Source organism: Lepidothrix coronata, unplaced genomic scaffold, assembly GCF_001604755.1.
Source record: "Lepidothrix coronata isolate B3197 unplaced genomic scaffold, Lepidothrix_coronata-1.0 Scaffold19, whole genome shotgun sequence".
Classification (NCBI taxonomy): Eukaryota; Metazoa; Chordata; class Aves; order Passeriformes; family Pipridae; genus Lepidothrix; species Lepidothrix coronata.
In genome coordinates this window covers 7064590-7079298 of record NW_016690199.1, presented here as the reverse complement: position 1 = coordinate 7079298, position 14709 = coordinate 7064590, and the positions used below count along the sequence as shown (strand labels likewise).

At 36.3% G+C, this 14709-nt stretch overlaps 1 protein-coding gene across 13 annotated transcripts in view; it reads left to right on the top strand.

The window, feature by feature from the left end:
- Positions 1-11909, top strand: part of EML1 (echinoderm microtubule associated protein like 1) — a 125104-nt gene extending 113195 nt beyond the window's left edge. For all 13 annotated transcript variants that reach the window (XM_017807580.1, XM_017807577.1, XM_017807576.1 and 10 more), the window contains 7 exons: positions 3069-3136; positions 4675-4763; positions 5300-5397; positions 5522-5609; positions 5789-5884; positions 9919-10049; positions 10344-11909. In XM_017807580.1, coding sequence (XP_017663069.1) covers positions 3069-3136; positions 4675-4763; positions 5300-5397; positions 5522-5609; positions 5789-5884; positions 9919-10049; positions 10344-10469 — 696 coding nt within the window. In that variant the 3' untranslated portion in view covers positions 10470-11909. The remainder of the gene's footprint in view (positions 1-3068; positions 3137-4674; positions 4764-5299; positions 5398-5521; positions 5610-5788; positions 5885-9918; positions 10050-10343) is intronic.
- Positions 11910-14709: the final 2800 nt, after the last annotated feature.

The window sequence follows — 14709 nt, the reverse complement described above, 5'->3', positions numbered from 1 at the left end:
ATCCCTTCTGGTTTACATGAAGTTTTGAAAAACTTTATTATACAACTTTTTTTATAAAAAGGCTTTTCATTTTCAGGCCTACATAACAGTTTAACTTAAAGCTAGTATTGATCAGACTTCTTGAATACAACACACCTGCAATAAGTGTACGTTCTTGCATCAGGTTGAATTCTTAACAGAATTGCTTTTGCCAGGTTGTCCCTCAAGGTATCCTTCTCCAGTCGTACGCTCTTGTTAAATCATACTTTCTTGGTGAATGTGGAAGTTGGAATTTATTCTGTGTAACCAAGGTCATATGTTCATATTTTTCTTGACTTCCAAATTGATTGGAGAGAACAAAACAACAGTTCCACTGCCCCAGAGATGGAGCCATATTTTCACAGTTCAGTGTCTCAGTTATAAAGATAGATTGCCCACTAGTCTCAGAAATTAAAATAAAGAAAAATATAGGTATTTCTTTTAATTAAAAAAAAAAAAAGACATCAATAATGCTAAGTATGTGGCCTGAGAAGCAGGCAGATGATTGCATTTTCCTATTTCCTGATAATTTTAGAGTTTAAGATATGTTAATATGATTTGGGTTTAAAAATAAGCTCTCTCCCCTTCAGTCTTTTGAGATACTCTAGATAGGTGGGCCTCAGGAGAATGATCGAACCCTGAGATGCACCAAAATCTGAATGTGCTTGCAAATCTCTTGAACTGTCACCAAGATGATAAATCAAATAAATAGCAGCACATTTATGCTACAAACTTTAACAATAAAATATATTTTTAAAAATCAGTGAGCAAGTTATAAACCAAATTTTCCTGCATCTGTCTTGGTAGTCTCTCTAAAAAAAAGATAAATCTGTGTCTTTTTTAGTTTTGAAATGCAGCAATAGCAGTGTACTGTATCTGTACAGTGTGGAGTATGAACACACTGGATTGCAGAAATCCTTCACGTGCAATTCAGAATGACTAACAATGACACAACTGATAACTTTTATGTAAACCTTCCTGATCTTCAGGATGGTTGTTTGTTTGGGTTTTGTTTGAAATTAATTTGATTATGGTGCACAACTGATTTTGTGCAAGTCTGATTTATAAATAACCCGAAGTGGAGGGTAAAATCATAGCTACCATTTTTTATGCTTTTCTAATACATTTCTTTTTTGTTGGAAAAAGTCATCACGTAATTTAATTGCAGGTACTAATGTGATCCTGTGCTTAGTGTAAGGGTGTGTGTTTTTGTATATTTGTATACACTTTCAAAAATACTGAGAGAATAAGTTAGTACTTCTAATATGTTTCTCATTACAGGAAGGATATACTGAGGAGGGCCTATAGTCATGAAGAAAAGTGCAAAATTTGGCACTTTGCTCTCTTGCAGTGTAAAGACAAGAGCATTTAGAAGTGTGGGAGGATAGTGAAACATCATTAGTGGAGATAAGTACAATATGGGGATCAGGAGCAAATCTATTAATCAGATGAGCTGCTACCTCTGAAATAAAGTTACTTAAGCAATCATCAACTCCAAAAAGGACATAATTTTCCTCTGAAAAACAGAGCAGGAATTTAGCTGATTATGATTTACAGTGAGCTTCAATTAATATTTAGCTGCAGTTTTGCAAGTATAAGACTCTCTAAGAAACTGTCGTTATTGAAACGTTTAAGAAACAGCTTTGTTTACCTTGATTATTTTGAAAAGATTGATGGCAACAGCAGTGGGAGTATTAAACAAGAGATAGGTTTATTTCTTTTCCCCTCCAAGTACATACCAATTCATTAAGACGTGATTCCTGTTGTCAGTTTTTACAATAATCTCCTTATTATCTCTTTGAAATGTCTCAGACTGTTTCACAGATCACTGATCTAGATTATCTTGAAAAATAAATTGTTTCTTGTTAACCTATTTTTGTCAAGAGATCTGTGTAAAAGCCTTTTAATGTAGCTATGAGTACAAGTTACTGCTCAGATTAAATTCACTGTTTGAACCTCTGATTTATTCAGTAGAATATTTTAGCATTACTATAAAATTATACTTTGAAAATATAATTTGAAAATTATCCTTTCTGGAATACTATGATATTTTAGAACACACGTTTAGGAATCCTGGATCTCAACATTTCTCTGGAATTTCTTTAGAGCTAGTAAAGTCTTTTAAATTAGTCACTTGATTAAAATTAATGAGAATATCCTTTACACCTAGCCTTTAGGGATAGTAATTACCAATTACTAAAAATGTCAACAAGTTTACTAAAATAGCTATGATGTGATACTGTTTTAAAATACAGAAGATCAAGCCTGTAAGCATTTCTGTGAGATTTGTCACTAGATTGGGGGTTTTTGCTTACATTTTAAAATTACTTTGGTATTTTCTGCTATAATCTGAAGAGTTCTGAAGCTGATTCTTAACTGAACAAGTATTAGAAAGAAAACGCTTACCTTGGTTTTTAGGCATATGTTTAAATTGCAAGAAAAACACCAGAATTCTACCTGTCTCCACAATAATGCACTAAACAAAGTAAAATGTTTTGAAATTGCATATAAAAATAAGAAACCCAGTTTCTGCCATAATCTCCCACTAAACTGCAACTCAGCAGGTGTTGGAAAAAGGTGCTGGTGTACACAGAAGTTATGCTTTACCCCTCCATGCAAAACGCCACGTACCTTTGTTGAACAGGGTGCTTGCTTGTCCTTTTAGACCGTAGGTAAACTTCAGTTTTGATACTTAATTCCTAGGTCAGCTCTAGTTTAAGAAGTTATTTTTATCTCTTACTTGTTTGTGATTTGTTGGGAAGCTGCCACTGCTGATGTTATTGTTATGAAACCACTTGCCAAGTTATTTTTAGATAGTGAAGAAAAGAAAAAAGTGGCCTTGTATAGAGGGAAAAAAATTTATTGGATAATATTTCAATTAGTTAAAAATACTTCTTTTCCCCTCAAGTTTATATTGAAAAAAAAGAGAAAAACCAATCCCAAAATATCAACAAGAGATTGTTCCTGGGGCAGATAATTGAATTGTGTTTTTGTTATAACTTGATAACTTGGACTGGTAAAAAAGTGTGCTTCTTTCTGAAACATTTTAGGATCCAGCACAGTCTTCAGGTTTTCATCCTTCAGCATCTGTCGTTGCAGTAGGGACGCTGACTGGAAGGTAAGATGTGCAGAGCTGCACCCTGGGCACCAACTAATGCTGATTTTTCCAGCTCACGTCCAAGTTCGTGTTCTTGTTATGCAGATGTATGCATGACGTATCTTCATTCCCTATTGATTTCTAGTCAATTCCAGAGTGAAATTTATTTATATTGCCTTAATGCCAACAAACCCTGTGTTTGCTGAGTGTTGCATGAGCAAAGAGATGTTTTCTGCCCTGGGAGGGTGACAATCTAAGGTCAGTGGGAGGAGGTAGATTTGGAGAGGGCAGGAAGTCTAGCTTGGCAGAGGGACCATGTGTGGGAGGTACTGTCACCATACCAGTGACCTGAATGTTAAATCTTTGTGTCCATCAGGGCAAAGGAGAGGCTGAAGGAGGAATCTGAGATTGTGAGTTAATTCTGCAGATGTGGGTAGAGGTTTTCTCTGAGGCCTTTAGGGCAGCGTGGAGGAAATCACATTGAAAAATTTTGTGTGCTGGAAAATGTAGCAAATGGTTTGTGATCCTTAATGCAGTGGCAACCAAAAATTCGATGAATGTTCCACTGCACTAGCCATGGTGTAAAAATGCATATTGAGTTCTGTGTGAAGACTGTGAGGTGCAAACAAGACAGAGAAAACTGAGGCAAAGTTTAGTATCTCCATTTTACATGGCAGGTTGAGCCCTTGGTTATTTAGTGGGTCAGTGGCAGACACTGGGTTTGTCCATGGTTGTCTGTCATAGGAGGGAGTGCCTTTGCCAAACTTCCTCCTCTCCTGTAGTGTCACTTGAGGGCAGACTTGGCTGTTGATGTTGAAAACAGTTCCACTTAACTGAGAACATACAGGAAGCTTGTAGGTTATGAGCCAAGATTATCTCAGATTATATATCAATCCTAAATAAAGGATTTACTTTTGTTACTGAATTTACTTTATTTACCAAAAAAAGAAAATCAAAAGGAGAAGCTTTGAGAGGAATATTTTCTTTGTCGTTAGTAATCTGATGCAAGTATTGAAATGCAAATTTTATCTTTGTCCTTTCTACATGTTTCCACAAATTAATTTTTTAAATTAAAAATTAATTAAATTAACAAAAAAAAGTAATTAAAATTTCACTTTAAAATAAATTAATAAATAAATCTAATTCATCTATCAGAAGAGAATGGTCCTGATTCTTGCTTGTGTTTTCTTTTGCTCTAGGATTTAATATAGGCATCCATTTAAATGTCAGCATAGCATAGAAGAGGGTCATTAAAAGAAAAGGGTCATTATAGGCAATGCTTACTTTATTCTAATGCGTGACACACAGTAAAACACACTAAAATCTGAAGATTGATATCAGGTCAATGCTTGCTCATTTTCTTGTTTTGGTTAAAAACGATAGGAAGGAAACTGTCCTTGTGTTAAAGTAAAAATAGACCAAACTGAGTAGCAGTTGCTGTTGTTCTTTTCTTAGTGTAAAACTTATGCTATTTTGACAGAAGAAAAGTTGGTCAAGATTACAGTAGATTTAAATTCCTTATGGAATGATTTATTGGCCTCTTTCTGTATTTACAACAGGTGGTTTGTGTTTGACACAGAAACAAAAGACTTGGTCACTGTACACACAGATGGAAACGAACAGCTGTCTGTAATGCGTTACTCACCAGGTTTGAGAGCATTTATTTACTGGATAAAAATAAAGGCATTGAATTTTTTTATTAAATTAAATTAGGGGCTGGTTTGTTTTAAAATATTTCCCTGCTTGCCATACTGAAGTTGAAAATTAATATGCCATGAAACATTGGCAACACTGGATGGGCGGTGTCGTAAGCTCCAGTTTTCTTTCCCCTCCCTCCCTGCCTGACATGTTCACTGTGGTTTCTCTGTGTGGAAAAAAAAAAAAAAGAAAATATTTAACTCCTCAGGTTGTTGCAATCAGGTTATCCCTAAATGGACTGTAGCTGCCTCCGGAAGTGTCATGTGTTTTTAGCAGTAAATATTTGCTGCATAAATTTGCTGGTTTGTAGTCTTGAAAGATGCACCAATATGCAACTGAAAAAGAAAAAACAGAATTCCATTTTTTTTCATTTTTCAGTATCAAGGCCTTTAAGAACAGTTCCTCTTTCTGTGACATACAAACTTTTAAAAATTAGCCTGAGTTCTTTCTTACAGGAATAATTGCAGTTCACTTTTGTGTTTATAGATGGAAACTTCTTGGCAATAGGTTCCCATGACAACTGTATTTATATATATGGTGTAAGTGAAAATGGAAGAAAGTACACTAGAATTGGCAAATGTTCAGTAAGTAACCTTTTTCTCATGGTTCAGTATTAACACCTTAAGTGTGTTTTGTAGCACTATATTAATACTGTCACATTGAGACATACTGTTGGTGCAGCTAATACAATATTTTTTCTCTTTGTAGGGTCATTCCAGCTTTATTACTCATCTGGATTGGTCTGTTAATTCACAATATCTTGTGTCTAATTCAGGAGACTATGAAATCTTATACTGTGAGTAAGAATTATATTTAGTCCTTTTGTGCAAAGTTCAGGCAGTCTGACACAGATTTAAAATTTAAATGAGACTGTATAACTGCCAAGATCGACCATATGTTTTAATTCATCTGGTGCAATCAAAAATCTATAAAATTTGAGAATGAAAAATCATGTGGGGTTTTTTTCTTTTGTAGGGATCCCCTCTGCTTGTAAACAAGTTGTGAGTGTTGAAACAACTAGAGATATAGAATGGGCCACTTACACCTGTACTTTAGGATTCCATGTTTTTGGTAAGTATTGTAAGCCTCTTACAAGCTCTTACCATTCTTCTTATTAACAAACACTTGGATTGCCAACTTTTGCTTATGAAACATGACTATTCATAATTCAGGGAAAAATAGAGAACTTCTGTTATGCCATTTTTATTACAATCTGTCTTCTTATTTCAATCCAGAAAGACGCTCGTTTGATATTCTTGCTAGCTTCAAGTACAAATATTAAATTACAACATAAGTGGGAGACAAGGAAGAAATCACACACTGCCCTTTCTGTCACACTAGAACAGCTTCTCATAATTTTTAATTTAAAGTACCAGTTCTGTGGAATTGTCGTGTATTTAGACAGTTACTGGGTGAAATCCCCTTACCAGAAATGGTTTCATTTGCTTTGGTTACTGTGCAAGCACAAAATGGATGACAATCTCCCTCATTAAGAATTTATCATGTATTTTGATAGAATCTGTAGCAATTAAATCAGGTGAAAGGAATTCAAGAAGGAAAACATAACAAAATCAGCATGGTTTGTTTTCATCAGACTTGTCTCCTGCCAGTTTTGAAGGATCCAGCGTAGTCTAGAGCTTTGTGCTTATTCCACAGTGTGTGCAGAACTAGATATATTTTACAAAAGCTGAGTACGAGAAGCTTCAAATTCTCGAGTCCTCAAGAGAAAATAGGAAGCCATGGTAAAAGTTCAGAGAAGAGTATAAGCGGTTAGCAAGGAAGATTTGCACCCATGTTTCAAGTAGAATAGATGCAGTGATGTGCTTGAAGGCAGCCAGAAAGGACATGTTTTCAGAACCTAAAGATGGTATGGCAGTAGCAGTATGCTGGGAAAACACATGCAAATTTTCTATCATTTGACTGACAAGCAGTGCTTACATGTCACTACAGTATGCAGATTTGGTGAAAGGAAATCCTGGAAGATTGGCTGCATATTGGCATGATGTATTTTCCATGTAAGGGTTAGAGGCCCTTATGGAACTATTAACATATTTCTGGGGTTTGAGTACACCTGACACATAGTTACAGAGCTACAATGTTTTTGCATCACAGTTTCAGGTACTCTGAGATACTAAACACTTTATGTGAGTATTCCTCACTTTTTGATTCGGATTCATGCAAAATATAGTGCCAATAGAATATAGGGCTGCTTTTGGTGCACAGAGAGTCAGAGGAGAGAGGCAGGTCACACCTGAGAGGGGTTTTCCCCATGCCTTGCAACAGATGAGCAACCTTGTTGTATCTGTAAGAATAACTGGTTAATGTAATCTTGAGACCATTAGTATTTATTTTCAGGACCTCACAGAGAATGGGCAAAGTACTGAAATACTTGAGAAGCATGAATGCAGTATCTGCAGGTCATATATCTACCTTCAGAGCCCATATGTAAAGGATAAAGTGCAAAGTTAGTGGCTAGAATAATAAAGTGAAGAAGCTCATAAATTAGAAGTTGGAAACCAGTCTGTTAATACTGGAAGTCACTCTTACTGTTCAGTACTTTGGGGCCTCATAGCAGCCAGTTAGAACAGTCTTCACATATTTTCTGGGATTTCCCCACTGGACACAGAAGCAAGGATCACAGCATCCAGGATGTGAAGCTTCTAGTATATTGATTTTTCAGTAGATACTGGCTGACTGAAACTAGGGGTATTTTCTCACTCTAGTAGAACCACATAAAAATCACAAACTTTGCACAGCAATCACAGATCAGCATAACCAATGGCGGGGGGGGGAATGAACATTGGTCTGTTGAACACCTGTCTTTGAGCATGGGAACAGATTAGTCAGCCTGGAAGTGTTTAGAGATGATTCAACTGAAAATCAACAGCATATAAAGAAGTGTGTTTGAGGGAGTATATTTTAGTGATACAAATGTGTAATACAAATGTAAATGTGAAGGAGCAAAGACTTAACACTTAATGATCTATATACTCTTTCAAGAGCCCTGTGTTGCTGGGTACACAACCAAGTGTTCATTGCACATGCCCAGTTTTGAAAAAAATTGGTGTTTGAGGTGAAGGACAGGAACAGAAGAAATCTAAGATGCTGTACCAAGCTGATTGGGTTCAAAACTGACTAGAACACTGTAAATGGAATACTATGTTTGTTTGAATATATTTATTAATAGCCTATCATAAACCAGCATGTGTAGTTTGTAGGTGGCATGAAGCTGCAGGATTAGGAAGTTGTCTTGAGAAACAGAGCAGTGGTATGAAAAAAGGAGGCAATTGAATAGAGCCAGATAGGAGGTTCCACACAAGAATGGCAGAACCCAGTTGTACAAATACAGAACGGATGAGAGCAGACAGGAGAGTAGATCTGCACAGAAAGATCAGATTACTCTTGCATACACACTGAACATGAGTCAACAGCATTATGCTGTTGTAGGAGAGGAAGATGCATTAGTGGGATGTGTAATGAAAAGGATGCCATGCAAAATGTGAAGCAGTCATCCATTTATCAGTGTCTGCTTCAGTCACCGCTGGAATGGCTGCTTCTGGTTTTTGCACTTTGGACCAACAGATAACGTCCTGAGTAGAAAGAATAATTATTCATCAAAATATTGTGCTGGGAGAAGAGATGTAATGAATGAATTTTAGAGAAGAGTAGGAAAAAAGGCATGGCATGAATCCTCAAGTGAGAGAAAGGAAATTGTCTCGTTACATGTCTGCAGAGGATGGGGAAAAGAAAAAGACTAATTTTTCAGCAAGGGGAATTCAATTTGCATATTCATAAAAACTAGCAGTGAGGCACTGGGATAAATTTTGAAAGAGCACAAAGTTTTGAAGAAAAACCCTGCTATCCTCCTTTCTCCATTCCAAAATGGCAATCTTGTTTCTTCAACCACTGCCTTTAGGGGTTATCTCCAGCTTGTCACAGTGACCTCTTGGGAAGACTCCTACGTCTTTTCAGCTAGCATTTGATATTCATACAGCCTCCTTTTTGTCAAGGCAGATATTTAAAACAGCTTTTCTGTGTCTCTTTGTTCTGCATATTCATAATTCCATGAGTAGCAATTATCGTTGTTTCTTCTTTGCACTTTCCATTACTTTGAGCCTCTTTTTTACTAACCCTGAACTAGCAAAGAGATGTTTCCACACACATCAGGAAAGTTAAGGGCAGTCTACAAATCAGCACTTTGTATTTTATTTACAGCAATTTGTAATTCCTTGTAAAGACATGGAATCACCTCCTCATAGTGCTGTTGACAGGGTCTCTGAGAGTTTGGTATCGTTTATGTTAAGTAGGGATTAGATGAAATATAAATTACAAAAATCATAAAAAAAGCAGTCCACAGTACTGCATACAAAAACCTGACATTTCAGTAACTGGATGGATTTTAGTACAATTACAATTTATTGCAGGCAAGTATTCAGAGGCCTTAAAGATGTGGTGCACAGATTTGGTCTTTGCGCTGATGACCCTGCAGTTTAATTTTAGAACACCACTTTGTGCAAGAACAGCAAGGAGTAGAGAACATGAGGAAAGAGAAGTACTTAGAGTAGAACAAAAGCATTTAAAAACTTTAAAGTAGGTTCAGTTTCTTTTCAAGAGACCTGTTAATAAATAATTTAAACTATATAGCATCTGATTTCAGAGGTTTTAGACTTTTAGTAATATGAAGTCCTTTGGATCATACATGTGTATGTTTTTTAGACTACAGTAATATGAAGAAAGTATGTTACCTCATACATAAGCAGAAGGGAAAATAAAAGCAGTAACTCTTATTTTTCTACATAACAGTAGGAAAGTTCTTTCGGGCTCAGGCACATGACTGTACTTCAGCAGAATTCTTTTTTTCAGAGTAAAAAGAACTTTGCTGACTAGAAATAAAGTATTTTTTATGTGTTTGATTTCCTATTGGGATCTAGACTTTTGCTGGTGTACTGAAGTACACATCCTGACTCAGATGCAGTTATTTTTATATTTTTTTTCTTTTTTCTTTTCTTTAAACAAGTAATCCTTTATTAATATTTCAACAGAAGCTTAAACTGTCAATTTTATTTCCATTATAAAACCCTTTAATTAGTCCCTCTGTGTTTCAGGTGTGTGGCCTGAAGGTTCGGATGGAACAGATATCAACGCTGTCTGTCGGTCACATGGGAGAAAACTGCTATCAACAGGGGATGATTTTGGCAAAGTACATCTCTTCTCATATCCATGCTCACAGTTTAGGGTAAGGTATTTCCCAAAAACTTACTCTTGCTAATTTGCACGACTGCATTAACTGTGGCTTTCCTATGTACAAAAAAAGAAACACCAACCATATCAAAACAGGAAGAATGGGAATATTCAGATGTCTAAGGGATTTTTTTTAAGGTTGGTTGAGACAGCAATTAAATTTAAAAGTTAATTTAATATTAAAATACTGTAAGAGAATGATGTGATGCCTTGGTTTCATTGTTGTATGAATGTTATAACGAGATGTTTTGATGACAACTTATATTCTCACTAATATGGTGTTTTCTAGGCTCCAAGCCATGTGTACGGTGGACACAGTAGTCATGTAACTAATGTAGATTTTCTCTGTGAAGACACCCATCTCATCTCCACAGGCGGAAAAGATACAAGTATTATGCAGTGGCGAGTCATTTAAAGGAAACGTCAGCATGAACACACACAGTTGAGTCGACCATGCACAGAACTTATGTATAAACTGTATATTTAAAACTTAACAGTATGTTTGCAGTTTAGCCTGGTCACTGTGATTTTTGTTTAAAAAATTCTTACAAACCTCAGGAAAATTAAGCCCTGTGCTGGTTACCTTACTCAGTATAGTGATTTTTTTTTTTTCATTGTGTCACACCTGAAGAATGATTGTTCTCTGTTGTACAATATACAATGCAGTACAAGTTTAATATAAGAAATGTGGCTTGACAGTTTGCAATACAGTGGTATCAGCAGAATGTGACTATCTTAAATGTTTTCTATAAACACTGCTAAACTGGTCACAAAAATGCCTTTCAAAGACTGTATATATGTGCTTATTTGTTTCACTATCTACACTTTGTACTGTATATCTACTTATTTAGAAAAATCTATGACAATGTCAAGGTACTGAACTGTTTCTGATGGAGGCTGATGAATAGATACAAAAAAATATAAACTGCTATGTAAGATGCAAAAATTAGTGTTCTAGACCTGAAAATGTGAATGCTGGTAAATTTGCATTCTCTTGGGAACAGCACACCGTGGGTATTACCCGTGAGGAGTTGTGTTCCCTTTCAAATGAATCAGCAAGCTTTGTCCCAGTTTGACCTGAATATCTCAGTAGGGCTTACAGATGTCTGTGTGGTTCAGGTAGTCCATATGAGTTTAAATTAAAAATTTTTTATTTGTATATGAACAATTTCTTTTTGAAAACAAAACAAAAAAGCTTGGCCACATCCCCATTATTGGTTGGTATATTTAACTAATATGTATATTAATCAGCATGTTGCTATATTGTACATGTATAAGATTTTAGCAGTTCATAACAAATGGTAAGGCCATCTAGCTTTACTTTTTTATGCTTATGGATATTGTATATTTGTATTTTAAGACCAAGTAGACCAAGTCTAAAGATATCTTTTTAAGTGTACCATAAACCTGCAGAGGGTAAAGGAAGACTTGGAAGCCTACATGAAATATTAATGTGTAACTTCTGGCCCCTGTGTTTTGTGCATGGATGGGTATTTATAGTATGAAATAAGATTGTGTTTTGCAATGAAGTAACAGTGGAGGTGGTATAAAAATGGTTAAGAAGGCCTTACCAATGTTGATTGTGACACAGATTAAAATGTATTGTTTACTATGAGGAATGTATCTGAAGAATTTTAAAAGAAGAGTTCTAAGCGAACTCAAAAAAGGTAATATTAAAATTTTGCTTGTAAACGGACAGTAAACGTTAATTCTCTGAACTCTAAAGCACTGGTTGTTTAGAGTGATTTAAATGAAATGGAATCAATAAATTTTGAAACTTTTTTATTACATCTCCAACCTCCTACACTGAAAGTGCAGGACACCAATAAACATGTATTAAAGTGAATTTTCAATGCATTCTTCCTGTTGAGTAAGGTATCTTTGTTTAAACATGAAATACTTACAGAAGGACAGACTTTTACTTAACAACACACAATTGTGATTTCTCGATTAGAGCTGTATTTGAAAATACTTGGGAGTAAGATCTAGGTTTTGGGGTACATAATTTCACATGTGACCATGACCCTGGGAACATAATGACAGTGCACACCTAGAGAGTGAAACTCCAGCTTTGCAGTGGGGGAGAAGGACATGCCCAATGTGTTCACCTACAAACTGCCTTGGTCCTGCCTCCTGGTCCACATCACATATTTCCAAGTACCCAGCTGGTGCAGTGTCGTTCCACTGCACAGAGTTATGCTCATGGCAAGAGCTCCTGGCAGTTTCTGTGTTAGGAACTTGTTTCAGGCAAGACCTTTGAAGGCCACGGTTCCAGGTTCACTGATGTTACCTGGCACTGTCACTGAAGGCAGAGGTCTCACTCCCAGCTGATTACTCCCATGCCGTGGAGCTGCACGGGAGTTATTGTGGCCATAGGGAGAACCCAGCTGGGAGACAACAACTACTGCAAACAGAAAACCCGTTTCCTCAGTTTCCTCATCTGATCTAGGTACACAGCTGTATGAGTGCTTGTACTGAGTTTATACAGAGGAAGGAGCAATGTGGAAAAGAAAATAAATGGGCAGAGGAGCACTGGAACAACTTATTTTGATAGTGATGTCAGTCTCCCTCTTCTTGACATGTGTGAAGCTAAGGCATAATATCCTTACACTTTCTAAGGTTAATCCAGTCATAAGAGTTCATAACACACTAGTGACAGGTTGTCACTGTGTCTGGGTGCTTGGTTATCCCACAATACCTTATGTTTTTATTTTGGGGGGGTTTGGTTTTGTTTTTTTTTTGCTTTTGCAGATTGGGTGCTTTCAGGTTTTCTGCTTTCTGAATTGTAGGTGATTTGTCATTACTTGCAGCAGAGAAAACAGGAGTTGCAAATTGGGTTAGCTCATTCTCTTTTCATCCTCCCATGGTGCTACTCTTGGGATGTAGTAAAGCATTTGTGATCCCTTTCTTCATTTTAAACTGTTATCCCTTACAAGAAATACACGAAGAATACTGTAAGTTCATCCCTAGGGTTACTGATCAAAGGGGATTTTCAACAATCCCATCCCATCTGTGCCTCTGCTGCTCCTCTGTTTTTAACTTTTGCTGTTAAATGTGTCTTTGTTCCTCTATAAAAACTTGACAAATGTATTTGCTGAATTGGCAAACGATGGTAACGTCTTGAGCCAAATATCCGTTTGATGACTGTTAAAGTGGTTCTCCTTTCTTCAACCAGGAAACTCTAAACAATTTTGCCATTGTTATAGATAATCTTCAACTCATCCCTCTTCCACCGTTGTTCTTTAGTTCTTGAATTTATTTGTTTTCTCAGGAGTGTCTTCTTTTTTACTTTAAAAGAAAAAAGAATAAATTTTAAAAAAAGGAAAAGAGAGTTATGCCTAAACTTTGCATATTTCATTCTCTCAGCAATGCCTGATTCCTTCACCTGATAGATACTCTGTCTGCAGAAGCTCTCTTTTCCTGCCCTTCCATGGAGTGTGAGGCTGGTCTCAGTCCATGACTGGAGATACACATGGGCTTCTGCTCCTGCTCCTTCCCTCCCTTGATCCTGGCTGCAGCAGGTGCAGTGCTGCTCAAAAAAGGGATTCATCTCTTTGTGTCTTTTATGTATTGCTGTTGTCTACCAAGCTTTCAGCTACTCCCTTTCAACTTTCTTTTCCCATTTCTTGCTTTTCTTCCTTTTATTTCCAGCATTACTCTTCTGTGACTTCAGCCTTCAGGGTTGCGTCCATCTTACCCTTACTGGTACATGTTACTGCCCTTACCTGCTTGTAAAACCAGTGGCCCTGACTCCTTCTCAGATTGTTTTGGGGCTGAGTTCCTGATTTCTTACTGTGTCTGTTCCACATTTCTTCTGTGACTTGCACTTTCCAGTATCAGTGAGTGCATCTGCTTTTAGCTCCTTCTTCCCTGCTCTCCTGCCTCCTTGTGTGAGTGCACTGAGGTGATCAGCACTGTCTCATTGTTACTTCATTGTCCCTGTTTGTCTGTGGGCAGTGTCTAATGTGTATCACATAGATTTTAAAATATTTTTAGGATAGGGATTTTTTTCTCTGTTGTATGACATTTAGCAATGGGATTTTGGGATCCAAAATGATGAGCATGTGTATTCAGGTAATGCTTCCATGGTCAGGTATTCAAAGTGATTAGCTCCAGAAGTTGATAATATCTATTCTCTTAAGTCTAAATTTATTTGGAAAACAATACAAATTCTTTCAAAATAATTCTTCTTCCCTCTTCTATATGCTTAAAAAACAAACATTCAATCTGGTTTTTAGGATCATCGCCCATTTCCTAGTAGAGGCTTTTCATTATTTGACCTCTCTTACCTGTTTTCATCTATTTATTTTACTCCTAAAGGATGCATATTTGCATGGTATTAAAACTGCAACCTTTTCCAACTGAATTCTCTGTGTACTACCTGAATTATTTCCTGAAAGATGATTTTTACATAGATATTTCTGATAATGCTTGGTTTTGACAAGTTGTTAAAACCTGAGAGGTATTAACAATTTCCAACAGATGAGGCCTACAAAAACCAGTTACTATATTAAAAAAAAAGCATTCAAAAAAAAAAAGCAAAGAAAGGAGATAAATGTAAAAGAAAATAGTTCTTTTTCAATGCTAGTGAACTAAAAAAACCCCACCATTTCCAATTATTAAAAAAAATCCTCATGAAGGAAATCAATTTTGTT